Below are 9,229 nucleotides of genomic sequence, written 5' to 3' on the forward strand. Positions count from 1 at the left end.
ACGGTAGGGGCGTCGAATAGATGGCAATGCGTGGGTGGGAGGAGCGAGTCACGTGACCGTGGCGGAAGGATGTGGTCCGTGATACGGCCTTACAGGGAGCAGAGTTTATAAAGGACCCGCGCTCGGCGTCTCGCCGCCATTTTTTCTTCTTCTGCCTAAATGTGGTTTCTTCGTGCGAGTGCGTGCCTTCTTTTCTCCGCTCCCGCAGGGTTCGCGGCCACCATGGCGTATTAGAGGCAGCAGTGCCTGCGGCAGCATTGGCTTTTGCAGCAGCGGCAGCAGCACCAGGCTCTGCAGCGGCACCCCCCAGCGGCTTAAGCCATGGCGTAAGTACTGGGCCTGCGCCGCTCTGGCCGTGCGCCCCCGGGTCGGTGAGGGGTTTCTGCCTGCTTGGGCGCGGCCGGCGGCTGGGCGGCTTCGCGGAGGCGGGAGCGGTTTTACGAGCGCCCGGGACGCGTGGCCCCTGCTTGGGTGTCCCCAAAACGCTGGCGCTTTTGGGTCGGGAGCCTTCGGCAGCCCCGGCCCCCCCGAACCCGCCGGGTTCCACTTGGCGCCCCGCGAAACGTGGCAGCAGCCAAGATGGCGGCGTGGCAGGGCGGCGGCCGCGGCGTGAGTCATGGGGGGGGCGTGGGCGGGGCCGGGCGTCCAGAGCCGGATTTGGACATGCGGGTGGGGCGGCTTCCCCTTCTGGCCGGTTGGGGAACGGCCGGGCGTCCATCTTGTGCAGCCTGATGGACGCGAGGGTGACACGATGGCTCTGGGGCCACGTGGTCCCGATTCTCAACACCGAATGGAGTTCTGTTTTGGCCATCTTGCCTTATGGATGAAAAAATGAAGTTCTTAAGCCAGCTGATCTTTAATGGGACTTGGTTTCTGATTCGTATTCAGGCTTTTCACGGCATTCAGCAGCAGCGTTGCTGTAACCGACAAAGACACCTTCGAATTAAGCACATTCCTCGATTCCACCAAAACCTCGCAACATGGCCGAGATGAGCTTCCTGAGCAGCGAGGTGTTGGTGGGGGACTTCATGTCCCCCTTCGACCAGTCGGGTTTGGGGGCTGAAGAGAGCCTGGGTCTCCTAGATGACTACCTGGAGGTGGCCAAGCACTTCAAACCTCATGGGTTCTCTGGCGACAAGGCTAAGGCGGGCTTCTCCGAATGGCTGGCTGTGGATGGGTTGGTCAGTGCCTCAGATAACGGCAAGGGTGAGTGGGCTTCTTTTATCTGATGGTGGGATCTGGTGATAGTCTTGTACATTTGACTCATTGGTTCCAACTCTCTTTAATCTTTTGCAGAGGATGCTTTCTCTGGGACAGATTGGATGGTGGAGAAAATGGATCTGAAGGAGTTTGATTTTAATGCTCTGTTGGGTATAGATGATCTGGAAACCATGCCAGATGAGCTTTTGGCCACGTTGGATGACACGTGTGATCTTTTTGACCCCCTACTCCAGGAGGCTAATAAGGAGCCCCCCCAGATAGTGAACCCAATAGGCCATCTTCCGGAAAGTTTGCCAACAACTGACCAGGGTGCCCCTTTCACTTTCTTACAGCCTCTTCCCCTCTCCCCAGGGGCCCTGTCCTCCACTCCAGATCATTCTTTTACTTTAGAGCTATGCAGTGAAGTGGTGATCTCTGAAGAAGATAGGAAGCCGGACTCCACTGCTTACGTTACGGTGCACCCTCAGTGCGTAAAGGAAGAGGATGCCCCCTCAGATAATGATAGTGGCATCTGTATGAGCCCTGACTCCTATCTGGGCTCTCCCCAGCATAGCCCCCCTACCTCAAGGGGCTCTCCGAATAGAAGCCTGCTATCTCCAGGTGCCCCTGGTGGCTCTGCCCGCCCCAAACCCTACGATCCTCCTGGAGAGAAGATGATAGCAGCAAAAGTAAAGGGTGAGAAACTAGATAAGAAACTGAAGAAAATGGAGCAGAACAAGACAGCAGCCACTAGATATCGCCAGAAGAAGAGGGCAGAGCAGGAGGCCCTCACTGGTGAATGTAAAGAGCTAGAAAAGAAGAATGAGGCTCTGAAAGAGAAGGCAGATTCCTTGGCCAAGGAGATCCAGTATCTGAAAGATTTAATAGAAGAGGTCCGCAAGGCAAGGGGGAAGAAGAGGATCCCCTAGTTAGGGTAGTCAGGAGGGTGTGTGCTTGTACATAGGAGGCTAGTGCTGAAGCTGTGTGTTTTAATAAATTATTTTGTAGTGAAAGTACTTCTGTAGACTGCTATGTCTGGTTTCTTGTCTTTGGTAAAGAGCCCAGTCAATCCTCAGAAGCAGCATTTTGCTGTGGGGTTCGTTGTCAGGACTTGAAATTTAAGTCCAGAGTCAAATTTTTTTTTTTTTTCCCTGACACTGTAGGGCTGTATGTCAGGATCACTGATGACTTCAGTTGGACCCCTGAGACAGGGAGTTGGGCTAGATCCCCCCTAGTAGGTGGCTGGATAATTTCCCCAGGACCAAAAACTTTGACTCGATGTTAACTACCCTTGGGTGCGAGTGAGGCTGGGGGATTTTAGCCTAAGGAACAGGGCGGCAGAGAAGAGCCTGGGCTCCACCTGTTCCCTCATGATTGTTGCTTTGTGCCAACATTAAGTACCCAGATAAGGCCCCACAGTCTGAGCTGGGCACACAAGGGGATTAGGTTTCACTGATCTGCTGCAATTCTGTAGAGACCTTCCCAGAAGGGTCTATTTAGGGAAAGATGTCTTAGTTTTTGCTGGAACAAACGGAAGAGCAGGCCCCAAAGCCTGGCTGGTTCCTAGGCTTCCCTGGCTGGCACCTTGGCAAGCTGGAAGGCCTGCCATCCCTGATGTCGGGATGGAAGGGCACTGGAGCCACGCTGCCTTATTGCAATCCTGGCTGGTAACTTACTTTATTGCAAGATAAGGCAGACATCTCTCGTTGAGTACAAGAGTCTGAACCCAGCCTGGGCAGGTTTCTTGTGTCCTTTAGGGCCTGTTGAGGGAGAACCAGTTTTCCATTGTGAAAGACAATGTAGACGAGTGGCTGGGATGTGGGTGATGCAAATGTGGCACCAGGCACTGTTCTAAACACTGCCCGCAGTCCCTGTGGTGACCCCGTCACAGGTTTTGCGGCAGAGGGCATTTGGAGAAGTTGTAGAGCCTGTTTGAACCCAGGGTTATGGGCTTTTGCCTGTTCTGCTCCCTGTGGTGGGGCCGGTATTTCCCTGACCTGCTTCCTGATGCCTAACGGTAATGTGGGAGAAGTAATGGGGGTGGCCCAGATGGGAATGCTTCCCCAAGGCACCAAGGGAGTAGGTGTCACATGTGGACCTTGGACCTGGTGATCTTCAAGGTCTTAACTGCCCTGAGCTGGGCTTCGAAGGACAGGGAAAGTTGTGCACTAGAATGGGGAAGAGCACCCTGAGAAGAAGCCTCGGAGGTGGGGACGAATGGGCACACAGTCCCACCCACCTCCAAGAGGGCTCCCAGGCCCCAGCTGTGCTGGAGAAAGTCACCTGATGGGGATCCGCCCAGCTCCTGCAGGAACTTGTTAAGCCTCCCATACACACACACCCTGGCGGAGGTCCCGCGTGGCAGTCCTGTCCTCTCCTGGGTCTCTTAAGTGAATGTGTCAGCTGCTCCAAACCACCGGAGATAAAGCCGCTCCATCAGGGAAGGCCTCTTCCTCCCGGCCCTCAATGTGGCACCCCAGTGTCCTCTGACTTGGTTCCTGTCCCTTTCCCAGCAGATTGTCAGTCACCAGGTCCGCGGCTCTCGGTCAGCACCCCCATGTGTGGCTCTTGCACCGGCGCGCCCCTCCCCAGGGCCCCCTGCTGCCTTCTCACCACCTGCAACGGAACCGTCCAGGGTGACTGTTAACAGTAGATTCTGGAGTCCCACCCTGACCCACAGGGCCAGTCTCGGGTGAACGCTAACGTCAGTCATACCTAGGGGTCACGGACACACACCCACTGGTGCTACTCGGCACAAACGTTAAGACTGGAAAACTCAAGAGCAGAGAAGCGCAGGACCCCTGCTCTCACCCTCCCGCAGAGGCAGGCCCCTCATTCTACACCTGGGGAGGGGGCAGGAACCCCTACGTGATGACATAACAGCAGGTGCGTGCCTGTTAGAAGGGGGCCCTGGTCAGCCGGTTCTTCAGAGAACTTCTGGTGAGAGAGAGCGGGAAGCTGAGGCTGCTGCTTGCTAAGCCGCTTAAAAGAGGAAGGGAATGAGCCTCCCAGGACACGGGAGTGTCTCTCCTCACAGGGGCCACTGGAGCTCCGCAGGCGGCCGGAGAGCTTGGGAAAACACCCCCTTCTCCCTTCTTGGAACAAGCCATCCGAGGACGGTGGCGCAGTTCCGGTTTGGAGTCACGACACCTCTTCTGCCCACCTTGACTTCCTGGGTGGCTGGTCTGCTTCCTACTCTCGGAGGCCACCTGCACCGTAGGACAGGCGCCAACTCTGCCTCAGGCAATTCTGTGGTCCCCTCCTGTCCCCACTGAGGATGGAAAGCTGGCTAGTAACCAGGAACAGCCCCGCCGGGGTCTGGCTGTGTGAGGGATAAAACTTTCCCTCCTCTTGCACAGAAGAACCCACGGCGGGGTCCCTTCAGAAGTCCTCTACCAGACAACACATGTCCCAAGGAGCCCTTAGGCATGCGGGGGGCGGCTCTAGGTGAGCCAGACCGAGCCACCTGGAGGCCTCCAGGGCCCCCTCCCCAGAAGGGACTCCTGGGCTTCTAGGACTTGTCCTCAGTGCCCCACTGAAGACCCAGCTGGGCAGCACCACCCACCCACTTGGGCATCTGCTCAACAGCACCTGCCCTGCGCTGCCCCCGCCGGGCGCGGCCCGGCCTCCGCCTTCCCCTGGTGGAGCAGCTCTGGGCCGGCACCACCCTTCTGCTCCGCAGACCTGAGCGTAAAACCCTGTTTCTTGAGCTCACCTCCTGAGTCGCCCCACTAGTCCCCACCTCCTGTGACAGAAGTAAGAGAAAACAACAGTGGCCTTTGATCCACCCCCCAGCCGAACACACAAGGGCACAAGCCCGGGCACGGGCTGAGGCAGCCACGCTCCCTCCCTCGGCTTCCTCAACAGCTGCCTTCTCAGCTGGGGCTGCCACCCCGGAGAGGAGGCCTGCGGGGTCTGCAGGTGCGGTGAACTGCCCTCCAGTGGTGCCTGCGCTGGGGCTGGGCTGCAGGACTTCTGACCTGGAGCCCTAAGACCCAGCCGGGAGGTGGGGGAGGGAGGGAAGGCTCCCCGCTGCCAGAGGAGGCGGGAGACACCCTGTTAGAGCAGCGCACACAGCCCCTGGGCCACGTTTATTAGAACCTGGAAGCCCACCCAGCGGCCCTCCTCCTATCAGAGGTGTGGTCCCCAAGGGCCCAGTGACCGGCCTCTCCACAGCCAACAGCCCCGAGGCCCTCCCTGGGCCAAAGCAGACAAAACAGCCCGACGTGTTCCTTTCCAGCAGGCAGGTGGCACCTCCCGAGCCTGCAGATGTCAGTTCGGGTCTGAGCGAAGGTCCTCCCTAGGCTTCCAGCTCGCCAGCTCCACGCCAGCCTCCACTCCAGGGCTTCCCTGAGCCAGGCTGAGAGGCCCGAGGCGGCTGTGCCCTCCCGGGAGCCTAACTGCCGAAGTACTCCTGCTGGAACTTCTGGAAGTCTTCCTCGGTGAACACGGTGCCCTCGGCCTTCTTCTTCTTCTTAGTCTTGCCCACAGGCCGGTCACAGGCCTTGCGGCCCCGGTCCTGGCGCACAATCTGGGGGCGGGTGAGAGTCAGGAGCCCTGGGTGGTGACTCGCAGCCACTTGCAGCCACACAACCTGGTGCAGCCGCCCACGTGCCGCCCTCTCACCTGGCCCTCACTCCGTCCCGGGAGGCAGGGCACGTGGTTTCCATTTACAGAAGAGCCAGCGGAGGCCCACAGGGGTCCCAGGGGAGCAAGGCCAGGTCCAGCCTCCCACCTTCCCCGCTCTGCTCTCGGCCCTCCAGGGGGAGGCCCCTCACAGCACAGACGGGTGTCCAGCTCTTAGGAGCCTGGAGGGGGCCCCACCCTCCAGCCTGTGCTCAGGGCTGAGACTCCCACGGATCCCAGGAACAGCCTCAGTTCTCACCCCCAGGTTCCTTCCCACAGCCCATCCCCCTGACGAACCTGCTGGGTGACGGATTCGGGCACTGTGCTTCTTGCACTAGTCATAAACCTCAGGTTTAATCCAAGGTAACCTCGCCGCTCTCGCTTCTGGAACTCAGCTGTGGATGGCAGGCAGGGTGGCATCATTTCAGATTCACTCCCTGGAAGCCTTCTGGGTCCCTTCCTGACATCTCTCCACTCCACTCTCACCTCCCATGGCCCTGCCAGAGGCCCCGTCGTCCCTTCCCCAGGTCACTGCAACAGCCTGGGCTCTTCTGTCAAAACCACACTCCACACAGATCCTGCTCAAAGTCCCCCTTGGTTCCACCTGCTCAAGTGATTTACTCAACAAAGGTGTCCTGGGCACTTACCGTGTGTCTGTCAGGCACTGTTCTAGGTGCAAGAGCACAGAGCAGGAAACAGAGCAGACAAAAAGTCCTGCCCTCATGGAACTTCCATTCCGTGGAAAGAGAGATGGTACACAAGGTAAACAGTATTTCAGAGGGTGATCATTTTATGGAGAAAAAGAGAATAGTAAACAGAAATGAGAAATGCTGGGGGGAGGGTTGCAATTCTAAACAGGAGGCTCTGAGAAGGCCTCACTGAAATGAATTCTGAGCAAAGCCTGGAGAGAGAGAGTGTGACACTGTGGGGGAAGAGCATTCTGGGTAGAGGGAACAGCCAGTGCAAAGGCTCTGAAGCAGAAGTGTGACTAATGTGCTTGAAGAACAGAAGGTGGTTAGACAGAGAGGGGAGAAGCCGAGGAGATGAAGCTGGAAGGAGCAGATCATGTGGGGCCTCAGCAGGCACCGAAAAACTCAGGCTCTCACCCTGGTGGGTGCAGGGCAGAGGAGAGACACGTCTGGCTCAGGATTTTACGGGATCACTTCGGCTGCTATGGTGAGAACAAGATTACTGGGGGAGGGGGGAGTGGAAGGGAGACCAGTTAGGAGGCTTCTGCAATAATCCAGGCAAGAGATGGTGTAGCTCAGACCAAGGTGGCAGCCACAGAGGTGTTCTTTAGGTTGGCCACTGAGGGTTGAGAGAGTCCCCTCAGTCCTCAGTCACGTGCCATAACAGGGCAGTGGGGCGGGGGCTGGGATGGAGGAGTGACCTCCCTCGGGCCCCTTGTGTGCCTGCTCCACACCAGAATCACTGTGGCTCAACCCAGGCTCACTTTCCTGCCTCCACACTTTTGCTCATGCTGTATTTCCTCGGAATTCATAGTTCTTTTAACAAACAACTTGAACACTTTTTATGCACCAGGCCCTGGAGATTCAAAGACACACTAGGAGCTCACCAAGTCCTGCCACAGGTCAAAATTACCCTGCATTCCTGCCCACTCCTGCTCCTCTTCAAGTCTGTAGGTCTTGTTAAGTGGTGCCACATCCCCCAAGATATTCCGTACTCGCTGACTCCCTCCTCCTCCATCCTCACAGCCAATTCACCACCGACGCCATCAATGCCCCCTCCTCACCGCATCTTCCACCTGCACAATTCTCTTATCTCCGCACCATCACCGCTGCCCAGGCCATAGCACCTTGAAGCAGTAGGTGGGATCAGGGCTCTGGAGACAATCTGCCTGGTTTCTACCTGTACTATCTGGGCAGGGGCCTGTTTCTGCTTCTGTAAAATGGAGGTAATGACAGTGCCGACCTCACAGGGTTGCTGTGAGCAATTACATGAGCAAACATTTGTACGAGGCTTAGAACAGCACCTGGAACACGGAGTATTAATTTTATTTAATGCTCCGTCTCTGACCCTCGTTCACTGTATGTCACTATGACCAGGCTTCTTTTTTTCAAAATTTCAAAGGCAATAAACTTCTTTCTGACTCCGCCTATGCCATTCTCTCTAGAATACTCTTCCCCCGGTTCACTCGTATACATCCATCGGGTCTGGGCTTAAATGTTGCTTCCTCAGAGAAGCCTGATTTGGCCTTTCATTCTAAGTCCCTCTCAGAGCACCACAGTCTTAATGCATAGACCCCATCACAGCAACCATACGCTGATTTTGAAACTCTTCGATGCTTCTCTCCCTATTAGGGCTGTAGACCTTGAAGGCCAGGACAATGTGATTCGTTCACCTCCGTGTTCCCAGGGTCCCGCCCCGCGCCCGTCGCACAGCAGGTATTCTAGAAACTCCTGGGGAACATTTCAAGCCCTCACTCTAGCGCCCCTTCCTCCAGGGCACCGCCCCCGACCCCGGGAGCAGCGCGTCCAGCCCCTTGCCGAGCTCACCCAGCGCCGATTTGGGCACCTTTCCCTTGGCCGAGTTCCGCAGTTTCTGGGCCTGGGTCGCCTTCGCCTTCCGCGTCCGCTTCATCGGAGCCTCGCTCGGCTTGGTTTGGCCTGGCGCGTCCCTGGGGGCTGTAGGGGAAGAGAGGAACCGACTCGGTTCGGAGGGCGCTCAGGGTTCCCATCCCACCGAGGCTAAGCCCGGTCTGGATCGTTCGCACCCTCGGGGCTCCTGCCCCCAGCCCCTGCCGCCTTCCCGCCCAGGCTGGACGTCTCTGGGAAGAAGCTCCTCACCCTCAGGCACCCCCAAAAGCTCCAAACCCCGCCGCAGCAAGGAAGCCGACATAGCGGTGCTTAGCTCCGCCCACACGCCTCAACTACTTCCGCCTTGGCCGCACTTGTCGTTTCGGTGGAAACGCGAGCTAGAACAAAAGGTTCCGCAGTGGGCGGGCGGAAGTGCCCACCTTCCTTAGGACGCATGCGTTAGGTTTACCACTGGGCGGGATCTGGAGGCGGGGCCAACGCGCCGAAGGACGCATTTGTCGTCCAATCGCAACCCAACCGACCCGTTGGGAGCCAGGCCCCGCCTTCTCCCGGAAGCCGTCCACCGCTAGCCCAGCCTGGTGGGTCAGTTCTCTCGCGTCAGGCGTCTCCGTAGTGGGCGAGGCCGGGGGCGGGACGGAGTGTTAGTATTCTCAATTTTTACGAAAAAGGGGAATGTATTTTTGGAAGTATTTTTTCATATACTTAAACCAGAGCAACATTTCGCACAGATCTAGTTCGGCATGAGAATCCAGCTATCTTCCATTAGAGACGTTTGCAAAAATGCAAAACAATAGTGTTTTCCCACTATTTTGTTTTGTTTTCATTAAAATATGTCACTTATGTTA

The 9,229-nt window shown here is 57.1% G+C and overlaps 2 protein-coding genes across 2 annotated transcripts; one reads left to right on the forward strand and one right to left on the reverse strand.

Moving 5' to 3' along the window:
• Positions 1 to 10: 10 nt before the first annotated feature.
• Positions 11 to 2,214, forward strand: ATF4 (activating transcription factor 4). The gene is made up of 3 exons (XM_036864849.1): positions 11 to 326; positions 889 to 1,206; positions 1,297 to 2,214. The coding sequence occupies exons 2-3, from the start codon at positions 981 to 983 to the stop codon at positions 2,127 to 2,129; spliced, it is 1,059 nt and encodes a 352-aa protein (XP_036720744.1). The 5' UTR covers positions 11 to 326; positions 889 to 980; the 3' UTR covers positions 2,130 to 2,214.
• Positions 2,215 to 5,259: 3,045 nt separating this feature from the next.
• On the reverse strand, positions 5,260 to 8,765 carry RPS19BP1 (ribosomal protein S19 binding protein 1). Its single transcript, XM_036864850.1, has 4 exons — positions 8,634 to 8,765; positions 8,343 to 8,471; positions 6,124 to 6,221; positions 5,260 to 5,731 (listed from the first exon to the last, which is right to left on the reverse strand). Exons 1-4 carry the CDS (start codon positions 8,683 to 8,685, stop codon positions 5,597 to 5,599), a joined length of 414 nt encoding a protein of 137 aa, XP_036720745.1. The 5' UTR covers positions 8,686 to 8,765; the 3' UTR covers positions 5,260 to 5,596.
• Positions 8,766 to 9,229: the final 464 nt, after the last annotated feature.

Source organism: Balaenoptera musculus, chromosome 10 (genome assembly GCF_009873245.2).
Source record: "Balaenoptera musculus isolate JJ_BM4_2016_0621 chromosome 10, mBalMus1.pri.v3, whole genome shotgun sequence".
Lineage (NCBI taxonomy): Eukaryota > Metazoa > Chordata > Mammalia > Artiodactyla > Balaenopteridae > Balaenoptera > Balaenoptera musculus.

Bases quoted from the DNA above. Each gene is read 5' to 3' on its own strand.
- ATF4 (XM_036864849.1), top strand. From the start codon at position 981: ATGGCCGAGATGAGCTTCCTGAGCAGCGAGGTGTTGGTGGGGGACTTC. The intron at 1,207-1,296 runs GTGAGTGGGCTT...AATCTTTTGCAG, and splicing joins TGCCTCAGATAACGGCAAGG to AGGATGCTTTCTCTGGGACA.
- RPS19BP1 (XM_036864850.1), bottom strand. From the start codon at position 8,685: ATGTCGGCTTCCTTGCTGCGGCGGGGTTTGGAGCTTTTGGGGGTGCCT. The intron at 8,472-8,633 runs GTGAGGAGCTTC...CTTCCCCTACAG, and splicing joins GCTTTTGGGGGTGCCTGAGG to CCCCCAGGGACGCGCCAGGC. The intron at 5,732-6,123 runs GTTCGTCAGGGG...ACCCGCCCCCAG, and splicing joins CCGAATCCGTCACCCAGCAG to ATTGTGCGCCAGGACCGGGG.